The sequence below is a fragment of the Cydia strobilella genome, chromosome 2 (assembly GCF_947568885.1).
Source record: "Cydia strobilella chromosome 2, ilCydStro3.1, whole genome shotgun sequence".
NCBI lineage: Eukaryota > Metazoa > Arthropoda > Insecta > Lepidoptera > Tortricidae > Cydia > Cydia strobilella.
Window position 1 is genome coordinate 29810903 of NC_086042.1, and position 19970 is coordinate 29830872.

General features: G+C 38.3%; 1 protein-coding gene across 2 annotated transcripts; it reads left to right on the top strand.

Annotated features, from left to right (window-relative positions):
• Window positions 1-669: 669 nt before the first annotated feature.
• On the top strand, window positions 670-19673 carry LOC134754711 (uncharacterized). 2 transcript variants are annotated; one of them, XM_063691048.1, is made up of 15 exons: window positions 670-823; window positions 1853-2003; window positions 3802-3889; window positions 7864-8045; window positions 8785-9137; window positions 9573-9688; window positions 10117-10285; window positions 11046-11356; window positions 13862-13990; window positions 14899-15013; window positions 15723-15841; window positions 16195-16424; window positions 17129-17224; window positions 18050-18137; window positions 19071-19672. In XM_063691048.1, the coding sequence occupies exons 1-15, from the start codon at window positions 709-711 to the stop codon at window positions 19215-19217; spliced, it is 2409 nt and encodes an 802-aa protein (XP_063547118.1). In that variant the 5' UTR covers window positions 670-708; the 3' UTR covers window positions 19218-19672. The 2 variants fall into 2 exon arrangements, with proteins under 2 accessions (XP_063547118.1, XP_063547122.1); XM_063691052.1 differs by lacking the exons at window positions 670-823; window positions 1853-2003 and adding an exon at window positions 2034-2142 and having other exon boundaries at window positions 19071-19673.
• Window positions 19674-19970: the final 297 nt, after the last annotated feature.

The window sequence follows — 19970 nt, forward strand, 5'->3', positions numbered from 1 at the left end:
ACTTCATTAATTATCTCAATTCCATCCCGCTTTTTACTTTCTTAAGGGATGACTTTCGGGATAAAAACTATCCTATGTCCTTCTCAGGGACTCAACCTATCTCTATGCCAAATTTTATCTAAATCGATTCAGCGGTTTAAGCGTGAAGAGGGAACACACAGACAGACAGACTTTCGCATTTATAATATTAGTATGGATTAGGTAACTGACCAGTCAAAGTAATCGAAATGAGAACACGAATTCACGATGATACGATCTTGATGGGATTCCTAGTGCATCTCACGCGCATCTACCTATAGGTATAGGTATAGGAGCGAGATGTTTAATGACTTTCTCATTGCATTTATCGCGCACCAATCATCGTGAATAATTGTCAAGATCGTGTCATAACAAGATCGAAACCTCCTCAGTCACCCGTTGACCACGAACGCTGTAAAGGGTTCGAAACGTCAGGATGAATTATAAATTCAATATACGCGATATAATCCGTTTTCATAGTTTTATTTCATGAGTAACTATCGCGGTAACCGAAGACAATATTAAGATCAAAGCCTTAAAAAATAGTTAATCATAATCGGCCTTCGGAATAAAATTCATAATTTATTTGTCTTCTTAGAAATAGACCAAGAGTTAGAAATATGTTATTTTAAAAACAAATAAGTGATTATGTGATTTGTGTATAATTTACCCGTAATTAGTGAAAACAAAATGCATCGTCAAACTACAGTAACAAGCGACTCAAGTGAGAAAGACAGTGCCAGTTCTGTGGTTGTGAGTGACAGTGATGTTATAATGGATCTGCCCGAGTTGGAGCCCTTGGAAGGTAAGTTTCCATTATTCTACATCTATAGAACAATAAACTTATTGTATGAGTAGGTTTTGCCCGCGACTTCGTCTGCGTGGAATTAGTTCCATAGACATAGTATATACAAGTAGTTATAGACATGAAACCGAGCGACCAGGGGTAAGAGAAAGACGTTGTATTGACAGTTTCATGTATGTCAGCATAATCCTTTTTCTCTTTCACTTATAAATTTCGGTATTTCGCCATCGCCTTGCTATGATGCCAAAACCCGACCATGACAAAATGCCCGGTCGGTGATAAAGACAAAGCATGGCACTATTTTTTCTTTCCTCTTATAAGAATCGCAATAAGACTATCTTTCTTTATCAAAGAGTTCAGGCCTTTGGTTCCAGCAGTTAGAGTAAGTATAGCGCCTGGATAAAATGTAGGCAATAATGTTGAGCATACGCGTTCACCCTCTTTAGGGAGGACTTCCGACATAAAAACTATCCTATGTCCTTCCCCGCCCGGGACTCAAACTATCTCTATGCCAAATTTTAAGCGTGAAGAGGTAACAGACAGACAGACAGACACTTTCGCATTTATAATATTAGTATGGATGTTAGTATGGATTTGTGTTATTTTGAGTAGAAAAAAAGTTGTAAAAGTTGTCGAAAATCTCTGGAAAATCGGAAAATAAAAGGAGTTTCCAATTTACAAATAGAATTGATCATTCCTCTTAGAAAACATTGAGAAGTCTCCCATGCTTCATGTGTATTATCCAGCAATTTTGGAAACTTTCCTAGGCGATATAATATGCACTTATGCAGCCACTTTCTAGCTAGACCATGACCCACGATCCAAGTCACAAAAGTTTGCCGCAATTTCAAAAAGCCGTACCGTGCCTGGGAATATACATATGTATTGTAATTACTATGAAATAAAATGGTCGCTTATTTTGATAAGCAAAACTATTGCCATATTTAAAAGATTAAAAAAAACTTTTGACGCCATTCGCTGACCACTTAAGTTCTCCACTTTTAGTAAACCTCCATTTCTTTATTCCAGCGGGCGTCCCCCCTCGCCCCTACAAACCCACTCGGTACTGCAGCAACCTCGCCAGCAGAGGTTTCTTCAGAGGCCCACTCCGCATTTGCAAACTACTGGCCTTCCTGATCTTGTTGCCTAGCTTGTTCATCTTTATACCTCTTTACATGAGGTAAGTTTATTACAATCTATCTTCACTGCAGTAATTTTGCCGGTAGATGTTTCTGCAGAGGCCCACACCGCATCTGCAAACTGCTGGCCTTTCTGATCTTACTGCCTAGCTTGTTCATCTTTATACCTCTTTACATGAGGTAAGTTTATTACAATCTATCTTCACTGCAGTAATTTTGCCGGTAGATGTTTCTGCAGAGGCCCACACCGCATCTGCAAACTGCTGGCCTTTCTGATCTTACTGCCTAGCCTGCTCATCTTTATACCAATTTACATGAGGCTAGTTTCTAAATGAATTACCTTCAGCAGTCTTATCAATGGAGATTTCTTCAGAGGCCCTCCCCGCATCTACAAACGACTGGCCTTCCTGGTCCTATTGCCTAGATTGTTCATCTTCATACCGCTTTATATAAGGTAAGGTTCTGAACAAATATTATTAATTTCATACTGCAACAATCTTGCCAGGAAATTTTCTTCCGAGAGATTCGCGTTTGTAAGGTGTTTGCTTAGGTACCTCACGTATATACCTAGCCTGTTCGTCTTCTAGGTGTGATTTGAATGGCGACTATTGCAGTGCTACTGCTGCAGCGTTGTTACAGTCAATTTCTTTAATAAATTGAGTGATGGATTGAACAATTGCGACAGCCATGCGGCAACGGCTGCGACACAACTTATCTGGGAAATTGATTGTAACAATATCTCGCTTCCCGCTACTGCAACGCTCCCAGCGACACTACTGCAGTCGCCCTCATAAAGATAACTTTATATCACTTTATATCACTTATCATCATAAACTTAAGATCTGTGCTCTAATGGTCTTGTCTGTGAAACAATCTCTATGCAGTTATATCCTTAGCATTTTCCTTAACAGCCTCATCGACACAACGTTCACTTTTTCCTTCACTTGATCCATGTATGTTCTTGACTTCCCTGAATTCATCGTGTCGTAACATATTTATGTCCCAACACATTCCCTCTTCTATCTTCGATAGTTCTTAAGCAACGCTTTTCTTGGACTCTCTATTTAAGACCTCCTCGTTAGTTACTTTTTCTGTCCAACCTACCATCTACTAAATTAATCAGCATATATTGACTACTGCCGTCTACTTAGTCGCCAGCTTTTATACCTCTTTCTCTCTCAACGTTTACCTTTCCATTTCCATTAATAAGGCCCACTGCTACCATCGCGCAGCCATACTGGCGACATCGACATGGGTAGGGTAGATGATAAGAAGATGTAGATAAAATCACAGTGTTATTCTCCTTATCATAATCTCGTAGCATGATTATTAGAAAACGTATTATTTCATAGATAATTGATGAATACACTAGATATGTCTCTTGAGGGTCCGGTAAGCAACGTTTAAAATATGCTCTAAAAACTCGGTGCCAACGAGACATTTAAGTAATCGCATGTGTTGCTGAAATGAAAAGCCTTTGCTGACTTGGCAGTAAATAATCAGTTGGATATCACTGGTAAAAGACTGGCGAGGGAGGTTTACTCCTATCCCGCGCCTTTGCGAACATCATGAAGAAATACCGCTTGCTGCATCGATTCAGCACCTCAAACAGATCTCCGTCAGACATCTAATTCCCACCACACTTCTACAAGACAAAACAGACGGACTAATCTAAGGACCTACCACGAAAAACGAAAATAGAGATTTCTTTATCTGCCTCTATCGTTCGAATATGCAGAGCGCTAGAGAGACAGATTGACATTTCGATTTTCGCTCTTCGCGGTAGGCCCGCTTGAGTCTGGACGTATATACTTAGCTAGTAAAGCCCTCATGTTTCAGATATCGAGTGTTCCAGGCACAGATGTATCCCATGAGCATGACGGACATGAGGCTGATCGACAGCAAGATTTCGCCTACGTGGTGCCAGGTAACAACTTATGTAGTTATGTATACAAGGTTTTTGTCTGAAATTTTTTTGTTTGTTGGTTTTGGCAAATGAAACACCATTTGCTTGATTTTAATTTATTTTATTTGTATAACCGTAATCTCTGATTTTGCAAATTTTTGATAAAGGCAATAAAGTTTGAACAAAAGCACAACGGTTAAATTCAGTTGAATTTTCTACCATTCTAAAAGTTTGATAGCTTTTAAAAAATAATGAATTTTGACAAATCTAATATTGTCTTCGGTTACCGCGATAGTTACTCATGAAATAAAACTATGAAAACGGATTATATCGCGTATATTGAATTTATAATACATCCCGACGTTTCGATCATAGTTTTAAATAAAGATAATATTTACTTTACTTGAAAATAATTGTAGTGTATAACTGGCCTTATGAACCGATTTTGCATGTACAACCAGCCTTAAAGTTTGTAGTCTATGATTGTTCATTATTTTAGTATGTGGGTATTTTTGCACTTTGTAATTTTTCCTCAGTCACCCGTTGACCACGAACGCTGTAAAGAGTTCGAAACGTCGGGATGTATTATAAATTCAATATACGCGATATAATCCGTTTTCATAGTTTTATTTCATGAGTAACTATCGCGGTAACCGAAGACAATATTATTAAATAAAGATCTCATAAAAAAAACCACAGGTACCTAATAGCATTTTAACATCATATATATAATACTAATATTGCAACTAGAGTCAACAGACGCTGTTTCTTGACAACCTTGAATTAGGGCAGTCTTATAAAATGATAAGTTTAAAACCGATCTTCGTTAGGGTAAAGCACTCAGTTTGTGACTATTGCCGCGACTATTGACATTTACATGACCGAATAACTAATAACACTTAATTTGGAGTTGAAACTCTAGGTCCATGGGGTCCCAGCGCGCATAAGTTGTTTGCAGAAATCGCGAAGCGTCTGGTTGACGTAACTGGTGACCGAAGAGCTGGCGGCTTTCTCGCACAACGTATCAGCATTGCGATACAGCGGGGAAATGCCGCCAGCATCCTTGGTATAATGCCTCAAGGGCCTATTTTAGATTTAAGCTAGTTATTAATTTCGTTTACGTAGTACCACTGTATATATCTTGTATGTAAATAAATGTTTATAAGGATAACACTTAATAGATAAGTTTGTATAGGTAATGAAAGTTTATTATATAAATTTTCCCATAAAATACATACGTAAAAAAATGCAACCCAAATATCTTAAGATCTGATGGGGGATATAGGAATAACACAAATCAATTAGATTATTCTGTACATCTATGGAATCATCCTTTCAAAAACTTTGATAATATAGTTTAGGTAGATTGTTAATAGGTAAGTAGAGGTACCATCGGAGTGTTGCTGTTTGTACATAAACATAATATATTTAAATTTAACTCTATTTTCTTGCTGAAAATAATTGTACATACATACATATAATCACGCCTATTTCCCGGAGGGGTAGGCAGAGACCACGGATTTCCACTTGCTACGATCCTGACATACCTCTTTCGCTTCCTTCACTTTCATAACATTCCTCATAAACGCTCGCCGGTTTAGGGTGCTCTTGACCTGGCCTTTCTTCAGGATTTCCCCGATCTGATCAGAGAAAGTCCGCCGAGGTCTGCCCCTTCCAACTCCCGTTTCTACCTCTCCCTTATACACTCTCTTTGTTAGCCTTCTTTCACTCATTCTTTCCACGTGTCCAAACCATCTCAACATACCTTTCTCAATTTTTGTCACTACATCTTCAAAATAATTGTATTGTAGGTAATTGTTTTATTTTCGAAAGTATAGCTGCATTACGTTCAACTGTCATACTCATATTAAAATACGAAAATTTGGGTAAATACAGTCGTATGTATATGTATTCAATTCAATTCAATTTATTTATTTCGCTTGAACATACACAGTTGTTATGGTTACATGTCATTGGGATGTTATAGGTACATAGTGTAGTTATTAAGTGTTACATGCATGTATGGTCTACCACAATATGGCATGCAAAATCTTAGACTAACTTAAAATAATAATCTTAATAATCTAATGTTGCTACTATTGGACTACTTGTGATATTTATCGACAAATTATTAAAAGGGGCAATAACTGTGAAATTTACCCTACCCTAACAAGCCATACAATCCATACATTACACAAGTCAGCTATCTGTCGTTATCGCCATGTCTGGCATTACATATTGTATAAGATAAAAACGTGTACATAATATAATATTATATTATTTATATTAGACATGAGTCAAGATTATAGGGGGCCCACTGATTACCAGTCCGCCGGACGATATTGGCCTGTCAGTTGTTCGGAACTGTCAAATTGTTGTTCTAACTGACAGGCCGATATCGTCCGGCGGACTGATAATCAGTGAGCCCCTTTAAGTGGCACATGTAATTTTGATATGTTTTCATACACCATACGATAAAATTTACTGGTTACATAGTGATTGTTTTTTTTAATATTTTATATACTTAAAATGTATTATGTATACTGAAATAGATTTTTGTTTTTATACTTACCAATGTCAATAACTGTAAATGAAGAATTTAAATAACATTTTAAATAAGCAAATAAGAGAGAGAGAAGACACGCAAAAAAGGCGCCAGTCGTCGAGTTGCGGAAAATCGCCCGAACTACAATACAATACAATAGGCAAATAAGAACAATCCCGATCTTTAAATTAAACAGCACTTAAAACCTGTTTGGTTTTTTTTACTTGAAACATATCAGTTACTAGCACATATAAAAGGGAGGAGGGATGGGCAGGGGGGAGTGGTATTTTATTTATCGTTTTCGTAGTCGGTTTTTCTTTTTTTTAACAAACATTTTTTTGCGCATAATGGCGTGGAAGGGTGTCGGCGAACATGCCAGACGCACTGCAGAATCTAGGGAGCCCCATCAGCACACTAAACATGTCATTATAGAGGACTCTCTGAGTATAACTAATCCACAGGCCGCTGGTGGAGAACGATTGAGAGAAGGACTTGAACAAGCGATTTACTTACCCTGTACAATGCGCGAACCTGCGAGCCAGCATATTCCCCCAAACCGCCAACGCCCTACGTTCCCTCTCAATATCACTGTCGTCCTTTAGGTCACTCGTGATAATTTATTTATTTATTTATTTTATTTTATTTATGCTACATAAGCGTTTAAAAAAACATTTATTTACATACAAGATATATACAGTGGTACTACGTAAACGAAATTAATAACTAGCTTTAATCTAAAATAGGCCCTTGAGGCATTGTACCAAGGATGCTGGCGGCATTTCCCCGCTGTATCGCAATGCTGATACGTTGTGCGAGAAAGCCGCCAGCTCTTCGGTCACCTGACCAGTTACGTCAACCAGACGCTTCGCGATTTCTGCAACTTATGCGCGCTGGGACCCCATGGACCTAGAGTTTCAACTCCAAATGGAACGAAATGATACTGTCTTTTATTTATTAAATAGAGCAACTATTTTTACAGGTAAATCCTAATACAATAGTGCCTTAAATGAACCTTATTACTACTTACTTAACTAAATTATGTCAATTTTAATTTCAATATATTTACACAATCATTCCAATCTATTTAATTACACAATAGTCAAAAAAAATTATTTACCTATATATATTTCAATATTACCTTTCTTATAGATTACACAATTATTTAAATTAAATTTCAATATTTTATATTACACATACACAATACATACAAACATGTTTTTGATAATTCCCACATAGGACAATAAAAAAGGTTTGTTTTGTCGGCCACGAGATTCAGTATGTGCAAGGCACGGCTGATATTGTGACCTAAATATTTGAACTGGTCAACCTTCTCCAGCTCCTTTTCATACAGCTTGATGAGCGGCATAAAATAATTACCTGCGATACAGTTTTAAGCATTGTTTTGATTACATCGCTTTACCGTGATTGAATTGACATTTGTTTGTTACAGCGACAAGTAGTAAAGTCCAACACGACCTTCAACGCCTTCGTGATGCCTGGACACCCGGAGATTTCTGAAGAGCTGGTGCCAGTCTCTATGACCAGAGAACTGGAGCTGGAAGACGACATGAAGGAGTACTGGGGGTTCTATCTACTCAAAGGGTCTACGGTCACCGTTTCAGCTTGTGTCAAGTAAAAATACTTTTGATTTTATCATTATACCAGCTTTTGTCGCGACTTCGTTTGCGTGGAGTTAGTAATTAGGGTAGCTTATTTTTTATCCAATCTGCTGTTTATCGATTCCCCATTCAAACTTCCACCTCCTTTTCACCCCCTTAAAGGATGACTTCTGGGATAAAAACTACCCTATGTCCTTCCCCGGGACTCAAACTATCTCTATACCAAATTTCAACTAAATCGGTTCAGCGGTTTAAGCGTGAAGAGGTAACAGACAGACAGACAGACACATTTTCGCATTTATAATATTAGTATGGATTTAATTAAGTCTCAAACAGATATAGGTAGATCTGCTTCGTAATTTCTGAAAAAACTCCAAACATGTTCTTAAGACACATTTGACTGTTGCATTAATTTGTTTTGGGAATTAACTCCAATCGGTGTCACGCTTACGAAAACGAACGATACTCTTTCTGAGAATGGAGGGCTCAACTTTGTTATCTTTAAAGCCACTGAAACTATATATACTTAAATTTAGTTTATATTAGGCTGTACCTCTAAACTTAAATTTTGATAACAAACATGCATCTCCAATATACTCGTATCTTTCACGAAGATTCACGAAAACATATTTGACGCAATTTTACTTATAAAGCCATAACAGCGTGTGATACATGTATTTTTCCACGCAAGATTATTACGTAAATAGCACAACTTCTTCAGAAACAATTTTAACAGACAATATCTTCCTCAGCCACCCCGGAGCCTCTCTCATCATGATCAAAGGCTACAAGCACCTAAAAGACTGCGCGTACATCGGTGACGACTCGTCAGAAGAAGTAGACGAACTTCTAGAAGCAAACAAGCTAGGCCTACTGCCAGACTCCATTCTGGCTGAGAAAATACTGAAGTTACTTGATAAAGACCTCCCGATGACCGGAACACGTTTGCCTAGGAAGATTCAAGAAGACCTAAAACTGTCTAACACAAACTTGCTTGAGAAGATTCTAGAGCTGCTGGAAGCCAAAAAGTCAGGACAACTTTCTGATAAGATTTTGGTGGAGAGGATGCAGGAGTTGACAAGTAATGGAAAAACTAATCATCCTGGTAAATATAATCGTTATTAGGTACCAAAAAATTGCCTCAGTTCATTCAAATAAACATATAAATGTTGAGTTTGAGACCAAACTTGTCGTTGATAGTTTCTAATCTAAATACAGACGCAAATAAAATAAAAGTAAAGACAAATACATTTTTAAACTATAAGAACCAGAGAGTGGAGTCATGAGTTTGAGCTTTACCAGAGTTTTTTTTTAATTTTACTTTGATTTCCTGATTTAGTTTAGCAGCTGCTCAGAAAGTCAGAACACATTTAATGTACCTAACTATTTCTGGGTCTCCCGACACAAGAACCTTTATACTTAATGGGAGATTTCAGCCTTTAATGTTTTCTGCATACATACTATTTTGTATACCTACGTAAGTAAACATTTGTGGGCTACCTACCTATATACCTACTTAAAAATTCCCTCTACCGACCAGGCACAATGAAGCGCCACAAGGCAGGCGTCAGCTTCCTGGACCGCGATCGACACACCAATAACGTGACATCATCCGAATCCGTGCCCGCTGCCGACGTTACTGACCACGATCCCAAGGTAGTGTCCTATCCTCTTACACTTGAACATTGCAGTGTCCTCACCTCTTATACATTTAAAACATTTATAATTGAGCAGGCTCTCACAAGACTAAAATGCGAATCATGATCCCGAGATGCAGTGTCATATCTTCTTCCATTTGTAACACAACTGACCATCAGGAATGACGTTAATGACAAATTCACATCCGCAACGCAAACTTCGTCAAGAGGGTACAACCATAAATCAGGCGTCGTCATTGCACACAAACAATAAAGCTATCGTAGAAAATGGTTGTAATAAGCTGCTTTACAACACTCGTGTGTATTTATTGATCGTGGTTGCATCGAGAAAACCCTCTACTTCTGTAATCCTGCTACCCCTGTGCCCATCCAACTCCCATTTTCTCCAACTTCCAAGTCTAAAAAATTATTACTTTTAACCTCCAGGAACTCCGTGAAATCCTGGAAAGTCTGCACGCACAACGCCAAGCAGCGAAAACGGAATCGTTCAAGAACTACCGGCCTCCGGATAATCTGATATCGCTGAAGACTGCGAAACAACGGCATCGGGACACCAACGTTGATAAGGAGGAGAGAAAATGGATTTCATTCAATGGTATGTAAACCGGCATCTTTCCTTATACACCACAATGCTATACAATGCTGCTTACAACCCCTCTGGTGTTGCGGGTGTGCATGTGGTGATCGCTTACCATCAGGTGATCCGTCTGCTTGTTTGCCTCCTATATCATAAAAGTGTTATTTACCTACTCTTCTCCATGTTGGTATGAAAAGGCACAGAATTTAGAAGTACCTTAAGTACTTTTACAGAGGTCCTGTTACTCCAAGTAATCAAAATCCTAGCTATCATGCTCAAGAAACAAAATGTTCAACGTAGAATTTATTTATTTTATGGGTATTCGAGTGAATTGAATAATTTTATTTTTATACCAAAAGACTAAAGGGCCTCCGGCAAGCTCGGTTCTCTATACAAACGTAGTTCCGCTCTCATTTTAAAACGACTAGCTAGATTGCTCTGAAACTTTGTACTTACAATAGGATAAGGTATATCTATGTCTGTTATTAGTTTATGTAGCATCAGATACCATAGTTAAAAAAATACAGCGAATATAAGTTTTTCATACAAAACTTGTTTTTGCTCTATTTCGTTTGTTTTAACTTATTTCAGGCCTAGTTATAGCTCATGTCATTGTATGTGCAAAGTTTCATTACAATCCAACACGTAGTTTTAAAATGAGAGCGGAACTACGTTTGTATGGGAAGGTGCAATTCGGCCGAGCTTGCCGGGGACTCTTAAACCAATACAAAAACATATAGTGAACATTAATCAACACATTTTGTAACACGCGTTTCAGATCTCAATGCAAACATCAGCGACCAGAACTCTAACATTACAAATACAAAAACAGAAAGCAAAACATCTAGAATTGGTGAAACGACCCCACAAAAATCTACCACGCCATATTTAATAAACACACCCACTAAGAAAGAAGTAATCGAAGTAACAACAACAGAAGAGTATACAGAGGACAAAAATACATTTCAAACAGAAACAAAGAATGTGGTAACAACAAATCAGCCTTATGTAAGAGTTGATAATACAATTGAAGTGAAAAATGGAGAATATTTGAAAGATGGTGCAAACATTGACGTGGAACATACAGCCGTAAGTAAATATGTATAGGTATTAGAATACTCGTTTAAATGTTTGCATTTAGAGTGCAAAATATATGAAAGTTGATGGTAGCAACATTGTCGTGGAACGCACCGCTGTAAGTAAACAGGTATTATAAATGTTTAATTAGCTTTGAAAATTTAACGACCCTTATTTGCATTATCCGTTATCTAGTAAATGTAATTGTATCACATGACTAAACAATAATTAAAGTTGTCTTTGTAAGGCAGGTAATACATATGTGTGATGTGTTTAAAATTTTATGACATTGTATAAAAAACAAAAAAAAACTGATTAATAAGTAAAACGGGGTAAATCAACAAGGATATAGTACACCCCAACCTAAGTTAACCCAAGACTAAGTTAACATTAAAAAAATGAAAAATGAAAAAATATTTATTTAAGATAAGTAAGTACAATAAACTTATTAAGTAACCTATATTTACAAACTTATTCACTAATTTACTATGTAAGAAACTTATCTTAACATGCGATGCAAACTCGGTATCGGTGGTCCCCGCACTAGGCAAGCCTGTATTGCGGAGGCCAGTACTCGGTGTGGTACAGATAGGGTAAGGTTGGTTGACACAACAGTCAAGTAAAAAAAAAACTAGTATTTTGGAAAACATGTAGGAGAAAAACAAAAATTATAAAACAAATAGAAATAATTAAATGTGGGCTACGAAATACTTACGGCAAAATACTAAACATGTTACTATTAACTTTTAACTACAAACAAAAGGTTAAAGAAGCATAGGGGAATTAAAATTAAAGTAGATAATTGATAACCAAGTTCCAATTTAGTAATAGTAGATTGTTAACCAAGGGATGAAAGGCACTCATTCCTGCCGAGGTATTTTGGCGCTCGAACGCAGAGAGTAGTCCGAGGCTGAAATGATGCGTTTCACCCGAGTTAAACACTCTACTTTTCATTTCGAATACGAGGAAAGTAAAATGCATTTTTTTTTTTAAACATGACCAAGTATAAACTTTCATAGTACTTTTTAAGTGTATTTTCAGTTAACAATTTAGCCTAAAGTGTCGTAATTTATGTAATAGAGAGTCAAATATCAAAATGGAAATTGTACAACAAATCCATTTGAACTCAAATTTCAATTGCTTATCGTAAAAAAAAATTAAAAATCGTACTTCGAACGTAAAATGCTCTAGTGCAGACACGTATCATTTTCTGCACACCTTTTAGAACAACTATGATCCTTTTTCAGAGCATGAGATGTGAAAAATTACTTTAGTGACTCCTCCGTTTCGTCGTACGACAATCCATTTGACATAACATTGTTAAATATTTAGTAAAGCTAGTTAGATAATAATTTATTTCCAAAATTATGCGAACATTATTTGCACGATGTAGGCGTGATTTTATTAAAAACAAACTTCATTATATAGTCTTATCTTGTGCAAATTCAGCTAAAATAAATATTACTAAACTGAAATAGTTTTAAAACATCATAAGAGAAGAACAAACGTAGCGCAGCAGAACGTACTTAATGTACTGGAAGATTCCTTGAACCTTATCTTTGAGATTATTGTGTACTTGGTAACTTGTCAGCTATGTATAGTATGTATGAATGGGGTTAGTGCATATACGAGTACGAGTATATATGGAACAAAGTGTAGAGGCATTATCCTCTTCAAAATCAGTAATAAAGCAGAGCGAGAATAAGTAATAAGGCTATCTTAAGCGGTTGTTAGATCTTTCTGCTTTATTTCTACTAAGATCGACAGGGAAATAGCATATACTTTTCTCTATTCCTCTGAGAAGGAAGTTTGCGGCGACCGAATAGATTTATTTAACCCTTTAGAATATAAAATAAAAAAATAAATCATTTATTCTGGCGAAATAAACCCTATTTTTACATTAATTCTTCTGCCAAACCGCAAGACAGTTTGTTGGCAGAGAGGACTCCCTTAAAACACAAATGGGTAGTCTTAGCTAATTAGTTTAGTTGCCTAGTTAATTATTAAGTACATAGCCTACTTGCGTACATCTTATTGCTTACGGTGGTAACTTTAATTTAATTTTGTTTAATAGAAACATTTTCATTTTAAACTTACCGTCCTAAATGATTTATATTCAGTAAACGGAAATAAAATGTTTACATTCCCTTTCATCATTATCAAATATGTAAGTTGTGACTTTTTAATTGACTTCAAATTCAAAAAGGAGATCAGTTCCGGATCATCATCGCGGGTCGGTTCATTTTCATGTCCTCGGTCATTCTCAAAAAATATGTCTGCGGTCTTATTGCCGAGACCCATGCAAAATGTATGAAAAAAGTCGTGGCAATTAGAGGCAACCGCAGATATATTCTCAGAGAATGACCCTCCTATGCGTTTGCGACCATTGCATCTCCCCTCTCACCTCTCTCCAGGGCCTCCATAGAATTTGGGTGATTCTTGGTTAATCCGGCTAGAGATAGAGATAGATTTACTACGATTTTACCTTAAAACTTAGAAAGTGTGTTTAAATTCCAGGACACTCAAGAGCCTAGTTCTCGGGAAGTATTCGAGAACATTCTGCATCAGCTTCAGGGCCTGGGTTCGCGAGGCACCAGGGTCCTTAAACGGCTCCACAAAACCATGGGCGTGGATTATCCGCAACAGGTATGTTGAACTAAAGTAACCATACATCATCATCATCATCATCATATCAGCCTTTTATCGCCCACAGCTGAGCTTAGGCCTCTCTTAGAGTACGCCACTTATCCCGGTCCTGAGCCAATCTCATCCAGAAGTGACTTTCGAATGTCGTCCACCCAACGAGCCAACGGACGCCAGGCACTCCTTTAGTCTGAAAGCGGCCACCATTCCGTTAACATTTTGGCCCACCTGCCATCACTCTGTCTGGCAACATGTCCCGCCCAGCTCAATTTAAGTTTGGTAATGACGTATCCGACGTCTTGCACCTTGGTGCGGCGTCGGATCTCGACATTTCTCACTCGGTCTTGAAGTTTGATACCGAGCATGGCGCGCTCCATGGCTCTATACATACATACTATACATAAATACAAGATATATACAGTGGTACTACGTAAACGAAATTAATAACTAGCTTAAATCTAAAATAGGCCCTTGAGGCATTGTACCAAGGATGCTGGCGGCATTTCCTCGATGTATCGCAATGATGAATACGTCGTGCGAGGAAGCCGCCAGCTCTCTGGTCACCAGTTACATAAAATATAGCTTGAAAAGACCCTGGCACCTTATTGAGTCTCATGAGTGTCACCAAGAAGGAAAGAGGGAAGGGTAACGGATTGAATAAAAATGTATTTTATGGACTTTTGTTCGAAATAAATGATTATTGATACGCTTACAGACTGCTTGGCAGTAAGCGTCTTCCCCAAAGAAACCACAAGCGCGATTGATATGTTATATTTTTGAAAAACCTCCTCCTCCTCCGCAGGGAGTTCATTACACAGCCAAAGCGTTCGCAGGAGAAAGTTAGTAGACCATTGATAACCAAAATCAGTTAAAAGGTTAATACCTTTTTAATACGTTTAATTGTTTTCTAGGGTCATGTGGCCAATATAATGGGGGCTGTGAAAGGCAGCGACGAGGAGCTGGACCATCTCAGGAAGGTGCTGGTGGAAGCAATTGATGAGGAGAATACGCGACCTCAGAGACGGCGTAAGTACCCTTTTTATACATCATTAAAAAACACAAAACAACACCGGACTGTACTAACTACTTAGAACAAATTATTAGAATAGAATTGTTTATTGTTTTTAGAATAGAATTGAATAGAATAGAATTGTATTACATCGCAGTGTAAAGAATTTTCTCTAAATTAGTACGTCTACGAACGGTGCTATTAAGCTTTGAATAGATTTAAAAGTGGATAAATTACTTGGGTGAGACTTGAACTCGAGAGACCCAAAATAAAAGAACCACTACCAACTGTAATAACTCCCACTTTTGACTTGTTATGTGGTATAGTGGTGGTAGGTATTAAGTTGCTTGTATTGAGGTTTATCTATTCGAATACAAATTGTTTTTTATTACAAATTTATTTACATACAAGATATATACAGTGGTACTACGTAAACGAAATTAATAACTAGCTTAAATCTCTAGCCCTTGAGGCATTGTACCAAGGATGCTGGCGGCATTTCCCCGCTGTATCGCAATGCTGATACGTTGTGCGAGAAAGCCGCCAGCTCTTCGGTAACCAGTTACGTCAACCAGACGCTTCGCGATTTCTGCAAACAACTTATGCGCGCTGGGACCCCATGGACCTAGAGTTTCAACTCCAAATGGAACGAAATGATACTCTCTACCGAGGCTCTTATATTTATTACGTTTTAAAATATTTATTAAATTGTTTTTAATTTTTCAGAAAAGAGGCATAACGCGAGAGAAGAGGCTCGAGCGAAGCGAGATCTCATGTTGGGGCAGATCGAAATACAGAAGGAATTCAACGAGGATGATGAAGCACGAAACAATGCTGCTGAGGAGGTATGATTACGTTATTAGTATTATACTCATCTGCGCATATGGTGTGTTAGTGAAAAGCAACTGGCAAGGATCGAGCAACTGTTTTTGGGGGTCTTCTATGCGTCAGTGTTTTGATTAGTGGAGAGGGTTTGCAATCCCGATCGAAAAGCCACGAAATATGGAATGATCTGGATATTTCCTACATAGTTCCGCGACTTCCGCTACTTACCGGCTCCTTAGCTCGATTTAGAATGGAGCTATGGTCCCATCCGGCAGAAAGCACGAAACTTGGCTTGCATACAGCTTTCAGGTTTATAAGAATAAACAGAAGTAGAAACATGCCGAGAAATTATAGTCGCTTACAAAATTTCCAGGACGTACAACCAGACGGGTACGCGGACCACCACGAGGTCATCAACGAGACGACTCCCTTCGACATGAGCAACTCTGAGTACTGGTCCTCGTTCTCCAGCTCCGAGGAACGGCTGCTGCAGTGCGACGGCCTGATCCTGAACCTGCCCATGACTCCTCATAGATCCTGCATGAAGAATGCTGATGAGACGCAGAGCGCGACTGCTGCTAAAGCTAACGCGCTTACATACAGGTAAACATTTTTATTTAGTCGCACTCATCTTCCATTTTTCTTGATCACGTGCATACATTTTTACGCTTTGATAGTAAGTAGGTACATACATGAGATATTGTATAAGATGATCATGAGATGTGAGAAGTTGGTATAAAACTGGTCTTTCCGCCAGGTAGCAAAGTGACGTCAGCGACGTACAAGTGACGTCATTTATAGGTCATAATGACGTAACGGACGTCATAATGACGTATAAATGCTACCAGGGCACCTTTATAGCACTTCACCTATTGGTGAAGGCAGGTAGCTTGGATGGAGTGAAAACGCTCCAAGTGAATCAGTTAATAAGTAAGCGCTTGATGTATGTTAACTCAGTTTTGCTTCAGGCTCAGAATACTAAAAGGCAGTCAAGTAAGAGCTTCCCTAAGTGTCCCGAGCTACTCAAAAATCTCCCTACTATTTGTCCTTTTCTATTCGTACCAAAAGGCATCGAGGTAATCTCACCGTCAGCCCGTAACGGTTTTCCGTGAGGCTGGATTCAATTTTGTGAGGCCTGAGTTGTTGCCGGACAGAACATGTCTGCCGTAAGTGCTTGTACGTATGGGCAAAAACAAACACTGATTTACGAAAAAACTTCCGATAAATAGTTCAAATTGGGAATAAGAAGTTTGTAAAAATTTTCGTAATAAAACATCAACTATAAACCAGTTCTTTTGATTATTCAGGGTGCCAGCTAATGGCTACTACTTTTTCGTGTTTAACTCCGAGAACGAGCGGCAGAAGAACTTCATCCGAGCCAAATTTGACCTGCAGAAGACCAGGTGAGTCATATATACTCGTACATGCGGATAAAAATATGTTTAATCCCAACTTATTTCTGCTTCTGACTCAATATTGCCTACAATGCCTAAATCTGGTCCCGGTTTAGGACTGAATACTGTGAACACTTGTACATCCATATTTGTATCCATCAAAATCTTTGCTCGGTGTTTTAGGTTTTAATTCTTTAGAAGTGAGGCGTAACTTTGAGCTGTTGACTGCTGCTAGTGCTGCTTGTTCCATTTTGCGAGGAAACTCGGACTGCCCTGAACTAACTGCACAGCTTTAACGCCTGTTCGCCCCGCCAATGTCTAAGGCTAAATTTAATTTCCGACCAAAAAGTCATCAACTTGTCGCGATTCCTAAAATTCGTACCGCCCCCCACGTCCCCCACAGTAAATCACCTTTCATTCGCGCTCTTCAATATCGTAACGCGCTCTGCGTATTATCAGCACCGGAATGCGATGTATTTCTATGCAGCTGGATGAAAGAAGAGTGTATGAGGTTCTGTGAGGCGATGGATAAACGGGACTAGTGGTACTTTGTGTATACTTTAATTGAACTTCACAGTGAATTAATACTAACTGTATAGGTAATGCTGTGTAAATTTTGAAAAATAATAATAAATAAAATCAACAATGGTCACACCACACCACTTGCCGTCACCGAACGCTCCGGCAGTGGAACCTTGAGTGAAACCTGCCGAGGTTTTCTCTAAGCTCCACAGTATGGGCATCTTCAAAAAACGGGTTTTAAGGTTTCGAAAAGGTCTGCAATAAATAAATTTTAGGAACAGCATAAACTAAAATCTTAACGCTGTGATCCAGGTACGAGGTGGCGCAGACGGCGCTGCGGGAGTGCCGAAACAGCACGCAGCGCTGCGACCTGCTGCTCGATATCTTCTCCAGCCAGAAGGTACGTTCTACAATTTTTATATTAAAGAAAAAATGAAAAAATTCACCGCTTCGGGCAAGAATTGCGACCTTTCTGAACACCGGTAAGATCGCTCTTAACCAACTGAGCTACGGAAGCTTATCAGAAGCGTGCGAATCTTTCCATTCCTTCCTGTTTTCAGGGTTTCGTACCCAAAGGGTAAAAAAAACGGGACCCTATTACTAAGACTCCGCTGTCCGTCTGTCTGTCCGTTTGTCCGTCTGTCTGTCCATCTGTCTGTCACCAGGCTGTATCTCATGAACCGTGATAGCTAGACAGTTGAAATTTTCACAGATGATGTATTTCTGTTGCCGCGATAACAACAAATACTAAAAAGTACGGAGCCGTCGGTGGGCGACTCCGACTCGCACTTGTCCACTTGTTACATGCCATAGGGAGGCACATAGCGACATCTACCATCAGAATGTGTCCCGTCGTCTTGATCGAAACGGTGAATTTGTTCTTTAATTTAAGAATTTAGACGCAAACGTATTTACTTGATAAAAAGTTAGTTTAGCTATGTTCTAGATGCCATTTAGAGAACATAAAAAATGTATATGTACCTAGAGCAATGAAATCCCATTTAGTTGCCATACTCTACTTAAATTACAAGATCTGGGCACCTGGCATCTGTTTATCAATGGCTTTTAAATAGATGCTTGAGGCCATGAACTTCATACTACGGTACGGTACGGTACGGTACGGTACGCTTTCTCGGGACTCAAAATAAACACTCGCAAGAAAAACCAACTTTCCTCTCTTGTTGCACAAATAACTATTGCACTTTTCTGTGTTCTTTGTCTATTATTTGATAGGTATTTCTTTTGTGTCCAATTTCAATAAAAGCCAGTCTTTAAAAAATGCAAATTGAAGAAAACCTTTAACTATTTAACAAGCATCTATTTCTACTTCCAGGTAGTTCTAGAAGTCCCCCTACGCAACAACGACTCCCTCTGGAACGAGCAATTTGTGATTGTGTCAGAATGCGAACCCCGGACCTCCATATACCTGGCCTGCGTCGTAGCGGTGCCTCTGCTTTTCATGATATTTGCCTTCCAATGAGGCCAAGAAATAAAAGTTAAGAAGTCTGTGATCTGTGATGTTGTCCGGATGTGAACCTCGCTTGGTCTCTGTTTGTGGTTTTCCAATGACTGGGTTCATATATCAGTTGGTTAAAATTTGTGATCATGTGAGGATGTGAACACCTCACATGGTCACCTCATCTTGGCCTGCGTCGTAGCTATCCCTCTGGTTATTTGTATGATGTTATTCTTATATAATATGATCTTTATTGCCTTAAAATGACTGTACCCTCTGCACAAGTTCTGAAGAATTTTAAAGAAGCCCTGCTTCTTTCGATCGAAATTGCACGTAATTAGAGCTAAGATTTCTTAATTACCCAAAATTCAGATCGTCTGATATGTCTATATTGTATATCAAATCAAATATCAATTGCGATGATCAGATTCAAACTTTTGTACTATTTTGTTGAACCTAAACATTTAAAAAACTGCAATTCAGGACACCAGGATTATTTAAATTTTTTGTACTGGTCGAAAAAAATTGAGGTCATAATTTTAAATGTTTCAGCCAAGGGGCGATACGGTACTGTTTATTGATTGTTAACTATGTGTATGGTACATTCGTTAGATACATTAACTATCTATTCTGCTTTTACTTCATTATCATATACTTTGACATTCATTATTGTAACCAGCTGACCGGACACGATGCAACGGAAATTAATATCCTCAATAACTTATATTATATAAAGAACGTGAAGTTCAAGCGAAAATGTGATAATTGTTTATTCGT